The sequence below is a fragment of the Eublepharis macularius genome, chromosome 1, assembly GCF_028583425.1.
Source record: "Eublepharis macularius isolate TG4126 chromosome 1, MPM_Emac_v1.0, whole genome shotgun sequence".
NCBI lineage: Eukaryota > Metazoa > Chordata > Lepidosauria > Squamata > Eublepharidae > Eublepharis > Eublepharis macularius.
Window position 1 is genome coordinate 138,502,938 of NC_072790.1, and position 19,822 is coordinate 138,522,759.

Here is a 19,822-nt window from a genome sequence, read left to right on the forward strand (position 1 = left end):
CAGAAGGGTACTCCAACACGCCATAGGGGATGAAGATCTTAACCCACCCGGGTCATAAGGGAACTGCTTTGGGAATTCCCCAAATGTCCTCTGCTTCAGAGGGAGAACGGACCTTTGGACACTTACTGTGAAAGGTCCTTCTCCTCTGAGGTCAGGACATCTTGCCCTCCCTAAATCATCATCTATCACTCCTTCTGTCTGATCTAATTCCGTTATCTGTTTCTTCTTTACCTGTTTGTTAGATTAGAGTTATAGTTGGCAGTTATTTTTATAATTCTTAGTTATTACTGCTATGGGGGTTCACTCAAACTGGGGGAAGAAGGGGTGTTCCCACATTCCAAGGAAGAGGAAGAAGATTTCAACTTCCAGCATCCCTGATCGGACGGTGGGAAACACCCAAGATGTCCCCCTGACCTCAGAGAAGGACCCTTCACGGTAAGTGTCCAAAGATCTGTTTTGCTAACGTATTTTTGTATAAAGTGTAAGTTTAATGTCTGCTATCTATGTAGATAATAAACTACTTTCTGAAGCAATTCAAGACAAAATTGCCAGTGAAATACCATTTGTTTTGTAGTAGTCAGATATTTCATAAAATCAAGACAGCTGTTATATAAGTGGTTCATATCTTCAGGGTATCATCTTATATTAGTTGCAGAAGGTGCTGTTCAAATGAGTGAAGCTGCCATAGTGGTACTTAGGGAGAGAGGTAGTTTTGCAGATATGATGGGTTTAGTCCACGAAGAGCTTTGAATATAGTAGTCATGACCTTTAATTGAGCCCGGTATTTAGTTGGTAGCTAGTGGAGTGACTGCAGAATGGGAGTGATATGCATACTCTGTCTAGCTCTGAAGGTAAACAAGCTGCAAGATAGCAAGATTGCACCAATATTTTGCACCAGCTAGTGTTTCTTTTGGTTTTGTTTGTTCCTCCCATTCCCACACATGTCCAATCCACTTTTGGGTGATGGCCATTCATCATTGTAGAACCACTTCTCCCTCTGCCTTCCTTTCTCCCTTCATGGTATTGTTTTGGTCTTTTTTAATCATCAGTTTCATTTTGATATTATAATAATAAATGCAGCAGGTTCTCCGAATTCCCAGCTTAAATTTTCTTTTAAAAAGTGTCTAACCCCTTCCTTTGTGGAGATACAAAGGAAAAAGCATATCTCCACAATAGAAGGGGCAGAGACTTTATTCTTTAAAAAATTAAATCTGGGATTTCAGAGAACATGCAGCACCTTTTATTACAATGATAGGTTGATCTATCAATATAAAATAGATTATTTTTAAAAAATTGGAAAACCCCTGGTACCCCAAGGGAGAATTAAAAAATTGGAAAACCCCTGGTACCCCAAGGGAGAAGGGGTGGCCACCTCCAGTACCAGAAAAAGCAGTGCAGTTTGAAAAGCACATAGTTTCTGCTACTCTGGGCTCTGTCCCAATAGAGGTCGGTTTGCCCCGCCCGTGCTGGTCTCCTACTGGCTCTGGGTTAGCTCACGCAGTGCTCTCCAGTATCAGTATAAAAGGGGGCATGTGTTCTGATATCACTGATGATATAATTGATGGCGCTAGAACGCTCACTTGAAAATACTGATTATTTAAGTCATATACAGAACAAAATAAGCTGACTCTACACCTGTAAAAATAGAAAGAGGGCAGATGTACTGAAGAACGGTATTGAAATAAATTCTAATGCTTGGAGATCAACTGCTAAGAAAATCAGGAATAAATCAAGTGTGCTGAAAAACCCTAAAGAATGAGACACACAGATGTAGTCAGGGTTGCTAGCCATCCAGGGTTTTTCTAGACTGATTTGAATGTTATTCTTTTATTTTTGAAAGTTATTCTTTTATTTAGAAAAAAGCCTCCTGCTGAGCTGTGTAAATGTTAATGCACAATCATTAGTTTACTATAAGCCAGTTTGGTGTAGTGGTTAAGAGCACGGGACTCTAATCTGGAGAGCCGGGTTTGATTCCCCACTCCTCCACAAAGCCAGCTGGGTGACCTTGGGCGAGTCACAGTTCTCTTGAGCTCTCTTAGCCCCACCCACCTCACAGGGTGATTGTTATGGGGTAATAATAACACTTTGTAAACCGCTGTGAGTGGGCATTAAGATGTCCTGAAGGGCGGTATATAAATCGAATGTTATCATTATGTTATTATTATTATAAATGCTCGAAGAATTACATAAGGGTGGTAGCTGGATTTTTACTAGAACTCAGAGGACTGTGAATGAAACACATGCTCCTCTGTATAGGACTTTGAGTAGGGTGCATTTGTTGAGAGTGCTTATATATCTTACAGTTATGTGTTGCAAATCAGAGCTTGGGTTCTTTCAAATATGCTGATAGCATGATAAATGATAAATGCCGTGCATTGAAAAACTCTGGTCTTTTCTAAAGTAGCTGAGCCTTCTGTTGTATAATAGGACTAAGTTCTGATTTTCTTACATATCTGCCAAAATAGAAACTGTTCATACATATAAAGCTCTTAATGTGACTTTTAATAGTAGACAAATAAGCTGCTTGTTCCCAGAGTTGTAGTGTAAATCCTCTAATCAACAACTTACTATTTCCCCACCTGCCATTTCTTATTTGTAATTTTGTCTCCAGCTTCGCATACTTGGCCTACTTGTGCAGGCATTCTGTATACCGTCTAGACTCAGCATTCTCTGGACCATTGGACAATTCTATTGTGTTCTTTGGTGGCAACTGATCCTGTTTTAAAATGGTCCTTTTATGTTTCCGTGTGTGATTGGTGGGTTCCCACACCTGGTCTCTGGTTTGCACATGAACACACATTGGGAATTTAACTATGGTCCAGGACAGAATGGTAGTCCTTTGTTATTATCTTTGATGAGTGAGGGCTCCTCAGTCAATGCAGAATTGAGTTATAAACATAATTTGGAGCTTCACTTTTTAAGTGACCCATATTCAACCTACCTGGCCTGAAAAAGAAAAACTTTTTTAATACTCATATAGTTATTGGTTCATGTGTGTGTTAATATTATTCTGACCACTGAAGCTGAAAGGTGTTGGGGTTTTTTTTTTGGTTAATATAGGTGTGTAACTATTGTGATTCTCTATTATTAGACATGCAATTTCATCTTGTTATATACTGTGATCTGAGTTTTTAATGGTATCCTATATATGTTATTTTTAACCCTAAGATTCTGTGCACTGTTCCTGACTAGAGATGGGCACAAACCGGGGGCGGGGGGGGGGCGGGAATAAACTGTGTGTTTCATGGTTTGTCGCATTTCATGAACCATGAACTTTCATGAAGCTGCCCTGGTTCGCGAACCAATTCGTTTGGTCCATGAAAACATCACATCCAGGTCAGCAAATCCAGGTCAGCAAAGGTCACTTCCAGGTCAGCAGAAGGTCACTTCGGGACGAGCAGGAGGCCACTTCCGGGCCAGCAGAAGGTCTGCAGAAAGTCCATCCCCTGTTACCTAGGAAACTGATTGATCAGTGCCAGGCTGTCTGCAGTAAAGAACCAAAAAACGAACCAGCCTAAAGTTTGTGGCAGTTTGTCAGAAATGGGCTCTGATGAACCACCGGTTTGTGAACCATGAACCAGCCTGGTTCGTGCCAAATTTTGGCTTGTATTTTGGTTCGTGCCCATCTGTATTCCTGACTTGACTCTCAGGTTGAGTCCCCCCCCCTTCCCTCTTGTCTTTTCCTAATATTGATTGGGGAATTGGTTGTAATTGACAGTATAACACACAAAGATTTTAATGAGAGTGCACACAAAACATAAGTCACTAGTGTAGTCAAGTCACAAATTCAAGACACTGGACTTGAATTTTGGAGACGGGATTGTTGAGCTGTTGAGACATTCTGAGGAAAAGAATAAAAGAAAAAAAGAAATAGATCTTTGCAGTTTTACCCACTATTTTAGTATATTTTGTAACTTTTGACTGAATGTTGAACGTAATTTTGTATCTTTATAATAACAATTTTAAAAAACATACATGAAGCACAATACTTGGTTGGGATGATGTGCAGCTTCTTGTGGATCCTTCCTAATTGCTGAAGTCTGTTGCCTCCATCCCAAATACGTTTGAACGGCTTGCATGACAATGATAATTTAAAATATTATATTCTTTATGCGATGGGGTTTTTAGTGTATACCTGATACTGCCTAGTGCAGAAGCAATGTTCATTCTGCCCCAAGCCAATTTCAGTAGAAAATTATAATGGCACATTCAAATCCTGTTCCTGCAATAATTGTGTGCCTCCTCCTCCTTACTTTGTAAGTGAGTTGCAGCCTCACCATTTTTTCTCAGCTAACCGTGGTCTTAATGGTTGGACCTTGCTATGTTAAACTTTTATTATTGATCCCATTTAATTTTCAAATGAAAAGGCCATATTTTAACCCTTCTCCCTAGTGGTCAATACATTTTGGACTTTTGGCATATTTTATAAATCACAGAAGTAATTTTCCCCTTGAAATTTACACCTGATTGTGAATTGTGCTAGCAGAATGAAAATTACAAGAAAATCATCTCTCTCGGATTGTGTTTTGTAAATCATGTATGTTCAATCCTATTACTTTAAGCTGATGCTGCTGAAGCAACAAATTAAATGTGAATTATTTTTCCAGGAAGAACAAAACAGAGGCAAGCCAAATTGGGAACATCTGAATGAAGATTTGCATGTACTAATCACTGTGGAAGATGCTCAAAACAGAGCGGAAATCAAATTGAAGAGAGCTGTGGAGGAAGTAAAAAAATTACTGGTACCTGCAGTAAGTAACTATATTGAGAAGATAATTTGAGATGTGTTTTTATAGCATTAGACTGGGACTGGGGAGATTGAGATTGAGATTCTCACTCAGCCATGAAGCTTGCCAGGTGACCCTGAGCCATACTTGTTCAGCCTAACTTACCTCACAGGATTACTAGGATAAAAGTGGAGAATAGTGCCATGTGTGCTGCCCTGACTTCCTTGGTAGAAAAGTAAAATAATAGAGATTGAAAAATGTAAAATAATCTTTAATTTTAGTTGTAAAATATTTAAGGTTTGTCAACAGGCTACGCTAATGTCAGAAACTATATAGAAGTGTATATATCTTTTGCTTTTTCAAAAGCAGCATTTTTCTTACTGGAAAAAAAATTATAACATGTCCTTTTATGGTGTGTGTACAACTGGATAATGATTCAGAACTGTGGATTACTTTAAATGCCTTTGTTCACAGTCCAGAAAACTGTATCTAATTTCTTAAAATTATTAAATATCATCCCCTTTTGCTGCTTAGAAAGCCAGTTTTCTAAACATTCTGAAGTTTTAAAAGTAGTTTACAACATGGCATGGACTTCTACGGAAAGATTAGAAAGATCAAAATTCTGTGGTCCATAAGCAAACCTTTGTGCACAGCTAAATTACCTCTTCTGGTTGTGTTCGAGAATGTACAAATCCAAGTGCCCACTAGCATACATAAAATTAGGCATGATATCTGAAACCTGTATTGCTTACTGAGTCTAGCAATCTATTTTCTTTTCCTGTCTGGATCATAGAAATTCCACCATCTCCACATTGTCACCCTGATTAGTAGTTTTTCTCCTGTTCTAACATAATTGTCAAATTGGTAAACTCTGCTTAGAAAAAAAAGACATAAAATGTGAATGTAGCATTTATTTCCCTAGTAGACTCAGAAACACATTAACAGAAATCTGTGCATGAAACTCTTTGAAGGTCTCCCTTTGGCAATATGAACAGATCGTACACATTATATGAGTTATAGTTAATTTTTCATGGCACAGAAATACATAAGATACAGTGGACCATCATGCAGCTTAAATAACATTTCTGAAAAGGATATATTCTCCCACCACCGAAGTCCAAAGGTCTACAAGGAGTAAGTGCAACAGTTTTTCAGTAGAATGTGGAATAAAATTAGACAAAAGTTGGACATGCAGAGGAAAGATAATATCAATGTATTTCTCTTTTAGTACAGGATTCAGAATTTAATTGAGTTAATATAGGAAGTTAAAATTCGTCGTACCAAGCAGAACAGTCAATTTAATCATGAGGACAAATAACCACTCAATGCTAGTTTGGATAGGGCACTCTTTTAACAAATGATTGATATATCAGAAAATTTGCTATAGTTCATTTCCAGTCTTCTGTGCAGTCTCAAACAGGCCTGCCGATTGGAAATTTTTTTGTAGCTTTTTGTCCGCTGCCTTCACCTCCCAGAGCGCAAGCGTGGCTGTTTTCGTGCCATAACAGCTCTAACCCTCAGTTCCTCTTTTGCCACCAGTAAGAGATGTTTGGTAGCGTTCTCATCATTCAGGAGATCAGCGTTTGTCTATTTGTTTCTTCTTCGGGATCTTTGTGAGTTGTGGCTGAGAAAGCCTTGTTTAAGCATTGACCCAAGCGCAGCACAAAAATGACAAAGACAGATGATCATGATCTTTGGCTGCTCTGTTTGGGAGAAGAACATAACACTCAGGCTTGTAAATCCTGCCAAGGCTTTACCCCAAAACCCATGCAGAGAGGGCCACCTAGCTGAAAGCGGCACTTTTGGAATGTGTGCTGGCGGCAGCAGAGCCTGCTCTGAAGGCAACCAAGTCAGCATCATCTGATGCCGCTGGCCGATTGAATCTAAAGCTGACATCGATACGCCGACAGCCCATTGTGCTCGAAGACGCCTTGGATCCATACCCACTCCATCTCAAAGAAGGTCTTAGCACTGATCCAAGAGGAAAGAACTACCAAGACAGCCTCTACTAGCGAATGGACTGCTCCTGAGGTGGAAAGGATGGAGACCTCTCATACACCATCACTGCACTCCAAGACACCATCGATCTACTTGTCCGAGGAAGAAGGAGAAATCTTACAGGGCCTGGAAGTGTACCAGTCCCTCCTGTATACCCAGATGGAGCTGTGCTGCTCCCATAGATGCTCACCTTGTTATCATCATGAGAACCTCACTATTTGGTCGATGTTGGGGAGTCCTATCACACTGATGTGATGCCCAGGGACCCATCATTCAAGGAACTGAGACGGCAATGCTCCATCCCGAGTTCAAAGATGGCCTTCCAGTTGCCTGAACTTGAATCTGAATCTGAACCCTATCGAGGAGGTAACAGCCCTAGTATCCCGTCGGACTCATCCCCCGATGAGGCAGTGGGGGATCCCAAGGAAGCCTCGCCCATGGACAATTTCAAGCCCTATGCTGAATAATTCCTTAGAATGGTGAAATCCTTGGAGATTGCCATCTCATCCTCAGAACAAAGACTCAAAGATACGATATTACAGCATCTTTACTCCGGGACCACTTCCAATGTGGCATTCCCAATTATGAGGGCTTCGTGGACGTGAGGAATGTTTTGTGAGAAACTTTCATCTAACACAGCGACCACTAAGGCTGAAAGCCTCTACAAGATGAAGGACAATTCTTGCCCTTTCTTGTCAGTCCATCTACCCCCTTCTTCACTGATCCCCAAAGAGATGCAAATGAGGCAGAGGCAGGGCCCACACTCCACACATTGGAAGAAAATTTTATTCATCTTCAGCTCTTAATGTAAAGATAGCCAACTACATTGCCATGATGGGCGCTTATCAGATATTCTTGTGGAATAAGGCTGCCGCATTCCTTGACAAGTTGCCAGAGGATCAGAAGTCACTGGTCAAGGTCATTAAGGAGGAGGCACTGAGACTGGCAAGGAAGCAGATTAATGCAGGAAAGAATGTGGCAGACACATCTACTAGGACTCTGACCTCATCCGTATTCTTGAGAAATCATGCTTGACTAAGGTCCATAGCTCTCCCAACGGAGACATGCAATAAAGTGGAAGACTTGCCTTTCAAGGGCCAGTTGCTTTTCTCTGAGAAAACGGATGAATACCTGTTACAAAAAAGGAAGGACATGCAGACCGCTCGTTCTTATGGAGTTCTTTCCATGACCCAACAAGGACAAGGAAGAAGCCAGTTCAGAAAACAACTTCCATTCAGAGGGAAGACCTACTGGTACCAGTCGTACCAGGGATATACGTATGCTCAGCATTGCCCCTACTAGGGCAATCAGGGTAGCTTCCCAAGGAGGAAACAGTCCCTTAGACCAAGACAAGGACCACAGTCTCATCTTAAGAAAGAACGACCTCAGGGCTCTGACTAGGCCAGATGCAAGGCCCCCGGTTCGGCAACAGGCTACAATCTTTTTACGCAGCTTGATGCGCAGTTACCATTGATGTTTGGGTTCTGAGCATTATCAAAAATGGTTATAAAATAGAGTTTAACTGTTTACCATGTCTTGAGTTTTCCTACTCAATTGAATAACCCTTGCCACCCATAATTGGTGGCAGAACTCAAAGCACTTACTGACAAAGGGGCAATTCAGTTGATATCTAATGATGAGATGAGACAAGGATTTTACTCAAGATTTTTCTTGGTAGAAAAGAAGGATAGAGAGTTGAGACCTATCCTAGATTAGAGAAACCTTAACAAGTTCATTCGTTCACATTGGTTCTGCATGACTACACTGAATACAGTATTGGCTCTGCTACTACTGAACTCATGCTTCACATTGATAGACTAAAAAGATGTGTACTTCCACGTCTTCATCCATCCATCACACAGGAACTACCTGAGGTTCACATGTGAAGGGAAGGTTTATTAGTACCAAGTCCTTCCCTTTGACTTATCCACTGCACCTCAGGTGTTCACAAAATGTATGGCAGTGGTTGCTTACCTGAGAACACATAACTGTTCCATAAACCCCTTCCTTAATGATTGGCTCATTACTGGCCAGTCAGAGGAAGACATGCACAGACAGGTAGAATTGACATTGGGAACCTGTCAGCAGCTGAGTCTTCTCATAAATCAGAAGTCTAAAATCTCACCTTTGAGAAGGTTTAAGTTTATTGGTGCTGTATTAGATGGCCTTTTTACCTGTAGAGAGATCACAAAGTGTATGGTCTCAACATTCCTAGAATGCCATTTTCAGTCCACAAAAAAGATACAAACTTTTTGGGGGCTTATAGCATCCACCACTGCAGTGATGCCATTCGCAAGACTGCACATGAGAGAACTGTGTTTCATCTCATGTGTTTCATCTCTGTGTTCCATAGCGAATCAGACTCCCAAGAAAGGAGATTCAACATCCCCAGAGCTGTATTAAAGTCGCTACATTGGTGGCTTGTAGATGCCCATCTGACAAAGAGAACTCACTTTAGACATGTAAACACAGAGGTTACCATCAAAACTGATGTATCCACCAAAGGGTGGGGAGCACACTGTAGGAAGTTCTATGTACACGGGACATGGAAAGATAGTGAAATTTACTTGAACTGAGAGCAATATGTTATGCATTAATTTCCTTCACAGATGTGATAGGAGACAGGAACGTGCGGTTTCTTACTGACAACTGCACCACCATATTTTACTTAAATAAGCAAGGAGGGATAACGTCCTGGTCCCTATGCAAAGAGGTGATGGCCTTATGGGACTGGGCCATTTGACATGGTGTAAATGTAAGTGCGGTACACCTACCCAGTACAGACAATGTCATTGCCGACAGACTCAGCAGACTAGGGGAGAATTCACACGAATGGGCCATCCAGGATGCCTACATAGCACCAGTATTCCAGAAATGGGGATTTCCAGACATAAACTTGTTTGCTACGAGAGAAAATTGGAAGGCTCTGTTGTTTTGCTTAAGGGGAGGTCAAGGACAAGGCTCAGCGGGAGATGCTTTCTAATTGACTTGGTTGGAGCACCTGTTATACGTATTTCCCCCGATTCTCCTACTAGCAAGAGTAGTGCGCAAACTACAATCTGAGGGCATGAGACTGATTGTGGTGGCCCCCTTGTGGCCCAGACAGCCATAGTTCCACTGTTTACTTCAGTTATCCAACCACCAATTCCTTCATCTCCCCAAGGAACCAGATCTCTTATCATGACAAGGGATCTTACATCACAATTTAGGCAAACACAGACTGAAAGCTTAGTTACTAACCCCATGGGACTGCTCCCAGTTGGAGTAGCACAAGTGATTTTAAATACCAGGTGATTATCCAGCAGACAATCTTATGCACTGAAATGGGACAAGTTTGGCAATGGGAAAGAATATAAATGCAGTAGATTGTCCCCTCGCCCATCTCCTTGAGTTCTTACTGGAACTGAAAGAGAAAGGACTATCTAACTAATCAATAAAAGTATATTTAGCTGCCACATCAGCCTTCCATGTACCAGTTGATAACAGTGTTTTCACACTATACTTCAAAATTGTTTGAGAGGACTGAACAACATGTTCCCACCATCCAAAAGAAATATGCCACAATGTTCGTTGCAGTTGGTGTTAGCCAAGTTACTGACTGAGCTATTTGAACCACTGGCTACCTGCCATTTAAGGTTGTTATCTATGAAGGTGCCATTATTAGTGGCAATAACATCTCCCAGAAGGGTCAGTGAACATGCGGCCCTATGTATGGACCCTCCCTTCTTAAAAATTCATGCAGAGAAGGTCATCCTGAGGACCAGTCCGGAATTTTTGCCTAAGATGGCATCAAAGTTCGGTGCATCACAAGAGATAGTGTTACCTGTCCTTTCCCTGACCCAGTCAAGAGTATAGAGAGCGTTGCACACATTAGATGTGAGAAGGGTGATTCTGTTCCATTTTGACTGCACGAAGCCATTTCAATTAGACATGCAGCTGTTTATTTCCTTTACAGGACCTAATAGGGGGAAGAGGGCAAGTGCACTAACCATCGCCAGATGGTCAGCAGAAGCAATAAAACTGAGTTACCTGAATGCTAACTTACCCAGGTAGCAGTCCACGCACATTCCACTAGATCTCAGGCATCTTCAGAATCACTGCTGAGAGGGGTGCCGATCCAGAATATCTGTAGAGCTGCAACGTGGTTGTCGGTGGACACTTTCGTCAGGTACTATGCACTGGATGTCCTCTACAGGAAGGAAGCAGCAGTGGGCACAGCAGTATTGCAGTCTCTTTTCCTATGAAGAGCAAGCTCCGCCACCCAGGTAAATAGCTTATTAAACTCCCATGTGGGACTGCACAGAAGACCAAAAATGAAAAACAGAGTTGCATCTACCTGTAACTGTTGTTCATTGAGGTCTTCTTTGCAGACACACATACCCTCTCTCCTTCCCCGTTACTGCTTTTCATACTTACCTGGAGACTATGGTGGCTAAAAAAGTACTGAGGGTCAGAGGGCGCTGCACCTCCCTAGAGAACTGTTTCAGTGGAGCTGCGCATGCACTCTGGGAGGTGAAGGTGCCCTATAGCGGACAAAAAGCTACAAAAAACCTCCAGTCAGCAGGCCTGCGTGTGTGCAGTCTCATGTGTGCCTGCACAGAAGACCTCAATGAACAACAGTTACAGGTAGGTGCAACCCTCTTTTTACCTTGACTTATATCTGTAGGAACCAGGTGGCTTACAAACAGTTGGGAACTTGTAGGTACTTGAATTTGCCATTGAACTAAATTTTAATAGATGTTCTTTGTTGGCTTGATAGAGTTCCATTTGAGTTTGATACCTGAATCATAAATAAGTTTACAGTATTTAATACATTAAAAGTTTTGTACTTGGGGAATTGCCAGATAACCAAACATAAAGCGTTCATCTAGTTTACAGGTGAGTGACTCAGCTGGCTAATAATAAGGCTTCATTTATGGTCTTCTGTGCAGTTTCACATGAGACTGCACATGCACAGGCCTGCCGATCGGTAGGTCCTGTAGCTTAAAATTCCTGTAAGGGGCATCTGTCCCTGTTTCCTGCCGAAACAGCCTGCACTCTTGGAGGAGTGATGCCCCTAATCCTCAGTTTCTCTTTTGCTGCTTTTTGGAGAGGTTCTTCATGGCATTCCTCCATCTGCATCGCTTCTTTGCCTGGTCAGAGGGAAGATAAAGAGATGATCAGGATGGCTGGAAAGGCCCATTTAAAAAATGCGCTCAGTGCAGTACAAAAATGACTAACAAAGATGAGCACTCCCTTTGCCTCATCTGTTTTGGAGATGGACATAATATTAGCTCTTGTGAATATTACCAGAGCTTCACCTCTAACACCCAAGCAGAAAGAGCCACCAGGCTCAAGGCCACATTATGGGAACCGGCATTGTCAGCGGCTACTAGCCCATCTGCTAAATTGGTGAACTCTTCTGCCTTCGTGGAGCTAGCCAACTGGTCAGTTCGATACCACCAGCTGTCTCGCTATTGAAGGTTCCAAGCTCATTGGATTCAACGGCACCATCTTAGATCCGAAGGCATCACTCGACCTCGAGTGCACAGAGTTCATGGGATGTGACACCAACTCGGATCTTCCAGTTGGCCTCTGGTACCATGAGTCCATCATATTCGCCAGCATCAAGGATCTGCCAACAATGATGAGCTTTGAGTATGCCGAGCCCATTGGTTACAAGAGCTCCATCAGTAACACCCTCATTTATGGCTCCGCAGTTAGCACTGAGCCCAGTCAGCCATAGATCTGAGGGAGCGGAAGGGCTGGCTCCAAAGTCCATGGAACTACCCAGGAAGAAGGCCAGGTCCAAGTCAAAGCATTCATCCAAGCATAAGTGGAGTTCCTGCAGAATACCTGTTACAGATCTGAGGGTGGGAGACCCCACAAACCTCTTCCCATTGCTGAGGTTCAAATTTGGTATGTTCCTCAGAGGAGGAAATATAATTTCCCCAAGTTCCCTAGAACCTGACCCATTGAGTGCATGGACAAATTTCGCACCAGAGCTGCTGTGTGCGCAGATGCCCATCATGGCATCAGCTAATGCCTCCACCTTCAGGAATTAATTGAGGAGTCCCTATAGAACGGAATTTGTGGGATCCATATCCGATTTTGCACAGCCAAAAGTGCACCATTGTTGAGCACAAACTTGTGCCTTGGGTGTCCCTCTCGCCAATCACAATAAGAGAGAGACACCACGGAGTCCCGTAGAATGAAGCGATACATGATTGTTTATTAAACAATGGAGGGGCAATGTTTACACAGGGAGTAAAAGGTCTCCTTGTGCCCAACGCTCGTTAGAGCTACAATAGCAGTGCAAAGCAATTAATACCTTTTGGTTAATTATAATATTTGTTATTCTATTAGCTCAGAGAAACAGTGGCCACCACATTGGCTTAAGGGCAGCCACCTATAGACTGTCCGGGGGTCTTCTTATTGGAGGAATACTGCTTAGGTCAATAGCAGAATTATAATATTACCTGATACTCTTTTTCTTATCTCATCTGTCCTTGGCATATCTCTAGGATGGTACATCTTACTTACTCTCTCATACATTTCTCTCCTAGGTTTTTTTCATTCATGTCCATTCTTTTGGTCAATGTAACATTTTGCAATCTAGCCATTGGCACCCCAGTGTCACTTTCAGCAACCTTGAGGGGGCCTGATTCAGGGATTCTTCCTCTGGATTCTGTGGGAGGAGAGCAATCTCTCCTTCTCTGGTATGTCCTGCTAGCCTTGGACAGTTCCACTGCTCTAACTTGTTTACAGCTAAATTCTTCCTTCTCTCAGCAACATTGTTTCTATCTTCTTCTACAAGCTTCTACAGCTGCATTTTGCATAGACAGTTCTGCAAAGAGTTCTCTGTATTAAATCATTCAGCAGGTGCATGTGACAGGTGCATCTCTACCATATAGCAAGCACTGTATTGCTAATTCTCAGTTCTCACAGTGACTAATATGTTTAACATGCCTTCTTCTTTGGTCCTTTGTGTCGAGTGTCATTTTCTTGCAAGTTGCGTTACAAATACTACAGTAGCTCCTGAGAATAGTAAAAGTGCATAATACTGAAAGGCACAGAAAGGTATATAAAATCTCTTTCATTAAATCCACATCCTACACCATCAGTAATGTAGCAAAGGAGGAAGATTCCCGTGGGAGAAAAATACCACACTACGTGTATGTTACAATATTTAAAGTGCTCAAGTGCTAATTAATATGGTTTTGTCACAGTTCATATAGATTCAATATTCAAAGATGATCCAAAAGCTCCACGCCCAACCTGGGGCCGGCTATTGATGACTCAGATTTCGTTTAAACACTTCCTCAGGGGTACCATAGTCCGCTGTAATAAAGAACCACCTAGCATAATAAATTTGCACAGAGCAACCTTCCGTGTCTTTAATAAAAAATCTTACCTCAAGAAAAAAGAAAACATTCCTCTAAACTGGAGGATGGCAGCAGTATCTTCTTGCACGCGCGCCGATCCCCACCCCTCAACACATATTTAACCTATTCCCGTCTTCAAATTAAAAGGACCACAACATTCACAGGAAGCAACTCAAACATAATTCATTATTTAAACCCTGCGGCTTCATGCTGCCCAACAAGTGAATCCACTGAGCTTCTTTGCACAGCAAGATTCTCTGTATGTGTTGCTGAGATCCCTTTTGTGCCACAAACAAAACCGCAACCCTCAAATCATTCTTTCGATTCTGCTGTTCCAAAAAGTGCTGTGTGAGGGGAGTGCCAATCACTTTATTTTTTATCCTTGAAATGTGCTCTAGGGTGCGAGTTCTCAGTGATCTAATCATGTTGCCAACATATAGCTTTTGGCGCTTTTGGCATGGACATTTTATCAAGTATACTAAACCCGTGGTTTGACAGGAATAGGTTAAATACGTGTTGAGGGGTGGGGATCGATGCGCGTGCAAGAAGATACCGCCGCCATCCTCCGGTTTAGAGGAATGTTTTCTTTTTGCTTGAGGTAAGGTTTTTTATTAAAGACACGGAAGGTTGCTCTGTGCAAATTTATTATGCTAGGTGATTCTTTATTACAGCGGACTATGGTGCCCCTGAGGAAGTGTTTAAACAAAATCTGAGTCATGAGCTTTTGGATCATCTTCTCTCCACCAGTCCGGATATAACAAATCAATAAGAAGAAGGACAACAAAATTTGTGAATGAATATTTAAGACTTTCGGACAGTGCTTGCATAGTTGCCTTCCCCGGAGTTATCTTTGCATGTTGAGTGTTTTTGATACATGCTGGAAAAGATTGATTCCTGTCACTTTATAATATATGTATAACTATTACGTACTGTAATATTTGAATATTGAATCTATATGAACTGTGACAAAACCATATTAAATAGCACTTGAGCACGTTAAATGTTGTAATATACACATAGTAGAGTGTTTTTCTCCCGTGGGAATCTTCCTCCTTTGCTACGTTACTTTTTGTATCAGGAGAGCCATTGTTTGTCAGGATTCAAAGGTGCATCCATAGCCTTTCATCTGTTTGAATCAGACCCAGAGCCCTTTTCTGGGGAGTGGAACCCAAGTCTACGATCTGACCCATCACTGGATGAGGCAGTGCGGGACAGGGGACCGGTTTCCCCTACGGATGACTTTGAGCTCTACACCAAGCAGATACTGCAAATTGCCAAATTCTTGTGACATCTTCTGAGTCAAAACACAGAGACAAAATTCTGCAATGCCTATATTAGGGAAGGCCAGTCAGCATCTTGTTCCCCATGATTGATGGGTTCATAGAACTGATGACTGCATTATGTAAGAAGCCAGCATCTATTGCCCCTACATCCAAAAGGGCTGAAGGGCTTTATACGACTACAGAGGACAAATGTCCTTTCCTATTCATCCACCCTCCTCCATTGTTGCCAGGTGCAATCAAGGGACAGGCAAGATCACCATTCTACATCGAGGGAAAGAAGCTGTTTTATTCGATGATAGACTGTGACCCACTTTTAACAGCCTGGGAGTCCATCACTACAGATTTTTGGGTGTTAAAAATTATCAGACGTGGTTATAAAATTGAATTTAACAGTTCCCCATGTCTGAGTATTCCTTGTAAATCAATGCAAGATACTTTACCTGAGATGGCCAATGAGTTGTCAGCTCTGCCTAAAGAAGGGAGCTGTACAACAAATACCAGAATCCAAACCTAGACTGGGATTCTAGGAGAGAGCTGCTGTCGTTGGGAGAGAGCTGCTGTAGCACAGTGGTTAAGTGGTTTGGCTGCGAATCAGCACTCTACTGGTTCAAATCTCACTACTGCTATGAGCTCAGTAGGTGCCCTTGGGTAAACCACTTCTTTCAGCCCCAGCCCCCTAGCTGCATTGTGGGGATAATAATAACACAAACTTGTTCACCACTCTGAATGAGGCAATAATTGGTCTAGAAGAACAGTACATAAGTACAGTTGTTGTTATTGCTGTTGCTGTTGTTGTTATAAAGGGTCTTCTGAGTCTGCAAGCAGGATGGGGGTTTTAGAGCCATACTAAACCTGAGGGATTTGAAAAAAATGGGCAGAGTATGCGGATTTGGAATGGTAACTCTTAATATGGTGTTACAGCTACTGCAAAAAAAGGAGGGAGGGAACGGACCCCACAACTCAGCCTAAAATATACTGTAGATGCTACAAGGGTCAAGCTATAACCATTAAAATATATTCAAAATAAATATTTATTGAACTGTAATAAATTAAATATTATACAGTATAATTATACAGTAATAAAATTAAAAACAAAGGGCCTGAATGTTAGGCTACATAAGAATGCTTTTGATAAGCTATAACAGTCTCCAAATACAGTTGCTAAACATGTCAAATCAACACGAGACCATACATATGTTTCAGCCCAAGGGTCTTCCTCAGTGGTTAATAATACACACTTTTGCAATAAACCCACACATCCAGAAATCAATATGTATCATTTCTGCCCTGATGTTATTATCTGGAAGTATTCACCAAGTGGTGGCACACTTGAGAACTGAAGGTTCGTCGTCGTCCTTCTGTGCAGCCCCACATTGGGACTGCGCATGCGCAGGCTGGCTGCAGAGAGATTTTTCTAGCTTTTAGATATGTTAAAGGGGACGCTTGTGCCTACCGCACACGCGCAGTGGCGTTCCCGCCAAAACGGTTGTTAGGGCGAGTGTCCCCGCCATTCCCTCAGTTCTTTCGCCGCCGTCGAGAGAGGTTCCTTCTAGCGAAGTTCGTCCATCGGTAAAGTGTTCTTCAAAATGTCTCAGTCTTCCCTTTTTAAGAAGTGCCAGCGTTGTGGCACGAAGATGACCCAGTCAGATGGTCATGATCTCTGCCTTTTCTGTTTGGGTGAAGGCCACAATGTTCCCAAGTGCTCTATTTGCCAGGGGTTTTCTCCCAAGACGAGGAACAATAGGGATGCCCGCCTTAAGGCTTTTCTGTGGGAGTCCAACCTTCTCCCTCCTAAGGAACAACCGGGGAAGCAGTCTGGGGAGAAACCACAGTCTCCTACTGCCTCATCTGCGGCCTAGAGATCCGAGTAAGCCCCCCTCGGTTCCGGCCAAGTCTCCGACCCGTTCTTTGTCGAGTGCACCGGGGTCCCGTTTGAAGAAGCGCTCGGCTTCGGATCTGCCTGCTTCTCCTCGGGCTGCTTAGGAGCCCCCGCCAAAGAAGGCCAAGGCTAAGACGAAGCATTTAAAGCGCTCATCGTCTACTAAGAGTCGTAAGGACAGGTCCCCTCCGCCCACCATCCCGGAGGAGAAGGTCTTGGAGCTTCTCAACACGGCCTCGCCACTTCGCACGCTGATCCCCGACAATGTTGACTTTCAACCAGAGCCTGTAGCCTTCGAGCAGTCTCTGCTCATGGATCCCGCCTTCCCGGGCTTCTCGGTTCCGACCAGTCAGGAGGTTCCACCTCATCTCCTCTTGTCTTGTTTCCGATCAGTCACCCAGCTCCGTCTCATCTCCCACAGTGGTCGCAACAATCCTCTGTGGCCCTTCCACCAACGCTTCCTCCGTGTCAATCCATTCCGGGGATTGGGAACCTGGCTTCCTGGCAGGATTTTGTGGTCTGGCTTCAGTCTGCTGCGGGCGCTCTCCAAAATCAACCTCCACAGCTCGCATCAACCCAGCCTTCCACCTCTTACGCTGCGGTTCAGCATGCGATTTCGGTTCCGGCTGCCCCCCCCGGCTGCCAGCCCTGCCTGCCTCTTCGGTTCCAATAGCATTCTTGGTTCTGTACCATCCTCGGGATCCGTCGCTGGAATTCTCCGCCTCGGAGGAAGAGGAGGAGGCTTGCCGTTCTGATGTGTCGGAACTGGCGTCTGAAGCGTCGCCCGAGGAGACAGTAGGTGAAACACGATCCGCTTCTCCCAATGACGACTATAGGTTATTTGCGGAACAGATGGGTCGCATGGCAGCTGCCTTGGACCTGGATGTCTCTACGTCCACTTCCAAGCCAAAGAGCAAGGTATTGGAGGCTTTGTACTCTGGTTCTCCGGCCTCCATCGCCTTTCTCCGATCGAGGACCTCCTGGACATCGCCCACTCTCTGTGGCAATCACCTTCCTCAATGCCGGCTACTTCTCGGAAGATAGAGAAGTATTATAGGCTTAAATAACAGGACTGCCCGTTCCTCTTTAGCCACCCTAAACCATCATCTCTCGTGGCTGAAGAGGTACAGTCGCACTACCGTCATGGCTCCCTCTCCGCACCGACAGATAAGGAGGGCCGAAGGCTGGACACATTAGGTCGCAAGGTCTATTCCTCGGCTTCCCTGAATTTCCGTATTGCCCATTTCCAGGCCATCATGGGATCTTATAACCTCTTCCTCTGGCAGCGGTTGTCATCTTACATCCCTGACTGATCGTCGGCCCTTGATAAAGGCCTTGCAGGCGGAAGCAGTCAAGCTGGTGAAGCAACAAATGTCTGCTGGGAAAGATGCTGCTGACTGCTCCGCTCGGTCCATGGCATCCACCGTGGTTCTTCGCAAACATGCATGGCTTAGATCTACGGTGCTTCCCTATGATAAGCGTACCAAGATTGAGGACTTTCCGTTTGAAGGGAGTCTCTTGTTTGCGGAAAAAACGGATGAATCCTTGTCCCTGATGAAAAGAACCATCAGACAGCCAAGTCCTTGGGTCATTGCTCCTCCACAACCCTATGCTTCCAGGCCTCGTTTCCAAAGGTCCCAACCTTACTCGATGCCTTATCTGCAAACCTACTAGCAACGACAAAGAAGGTACCCATATCAACCCTGCTTCCCAGCAACATTCCTTTAAACGCTCGTCTAGGCCGAGAGGGAAACAGTCCCATCCTCAGTCTCCGAAGGCATCTGGCCAGGGACAGAAATCGTTATTCTGACTAGAACGTTGGGACTCGCAGTCGACTCGTCCCTTCTTGGACAGACTGCGCCCTTATCTACCCGTTTGGAAGTCTATTACTGATGACTCTTGGGTTCTTTCCATTGTTACTAATGGTTACAAGTTGTTCTTTGAAAATGTTCCCCCACTTTCTCAGCCCCCTCGTTCGTCCCCCGATTGTACTGATGTTCTTAAGCTCAATGTTCTTGATTTGTTAAACAAGGGTGCAATTCGCAAAGTTGATCTTGCATCTTGTGGGTTTTAGTCCAGGTATTTTCCGGTTGACAAAAAGGATGGAGGTTCACGGCCTATACTGGACCTGAGAAACCTCAATAAGTTTGTTAGATATCAGAAGTTCCGTATGCTGACCCTTGCTAAGGTCCTTGAGCTCCTGGAGGTTGGTGTTTGGTTTGCCATTATCGACCTGAAGGATGCTTACTTCCACATCTCTATTGCAGAGAACGATAGGAAATACCTCCGTTTCATATGTGGAGGTACTGTCTTCGAGTATACGGTGCTGCCCTTTGGTCTGGCCTCCGCCCCTCATGTCTTCACAAAGTGTATGGCACCCGTGGTGGCTTTTCTACGTTCCAAGGGTTGCACTATTTACCCCTACTTAGATGACTGACTCCTAGTGGGGCCTACAATAGACTCCCTTAGTCCCCATATTGGCCTTGTTACATCCCTGTTGTCCCAGGTAGGCCTACTGATAAATTGGGAGAAATCTTCTCTTGTCCCTTCCAGGACAATTCGCTTCATTGG

At 43.6% G+C, this 19,822-nt stretch overlaps 1 protein-coding gene across 7 annotated transcripts in view; it reads left to right on the forward strand.

Moving 5' to 3' along the window:
- QKI (QKI, KH domain containing RNA binding) overlaps window positions 1–19,822 on the forward strand; it is a 277,266-nt gene that overhangs the window by 157,698 nt on the left and 99,746 nt on the right. For all 7 annotated transcript variants that reach the window (XR_008596476.1, XR_008596475.1, XM_054970351.1 and 4 more), the window contains exon 4: window positions 4,608–4,751. Coding sequence is in view for 5 of the 7 variants with exons in the window: in XM_054970351.1 (XP_054826326.1) it covers window positions 4,608–4,751 (144 nt within the window). In the remaining 2 variants the exon portion in view is untranslated. The remainder of the gene's footprint in view (window positions 1–4,607; window positions 4,752–19,822) is intronic.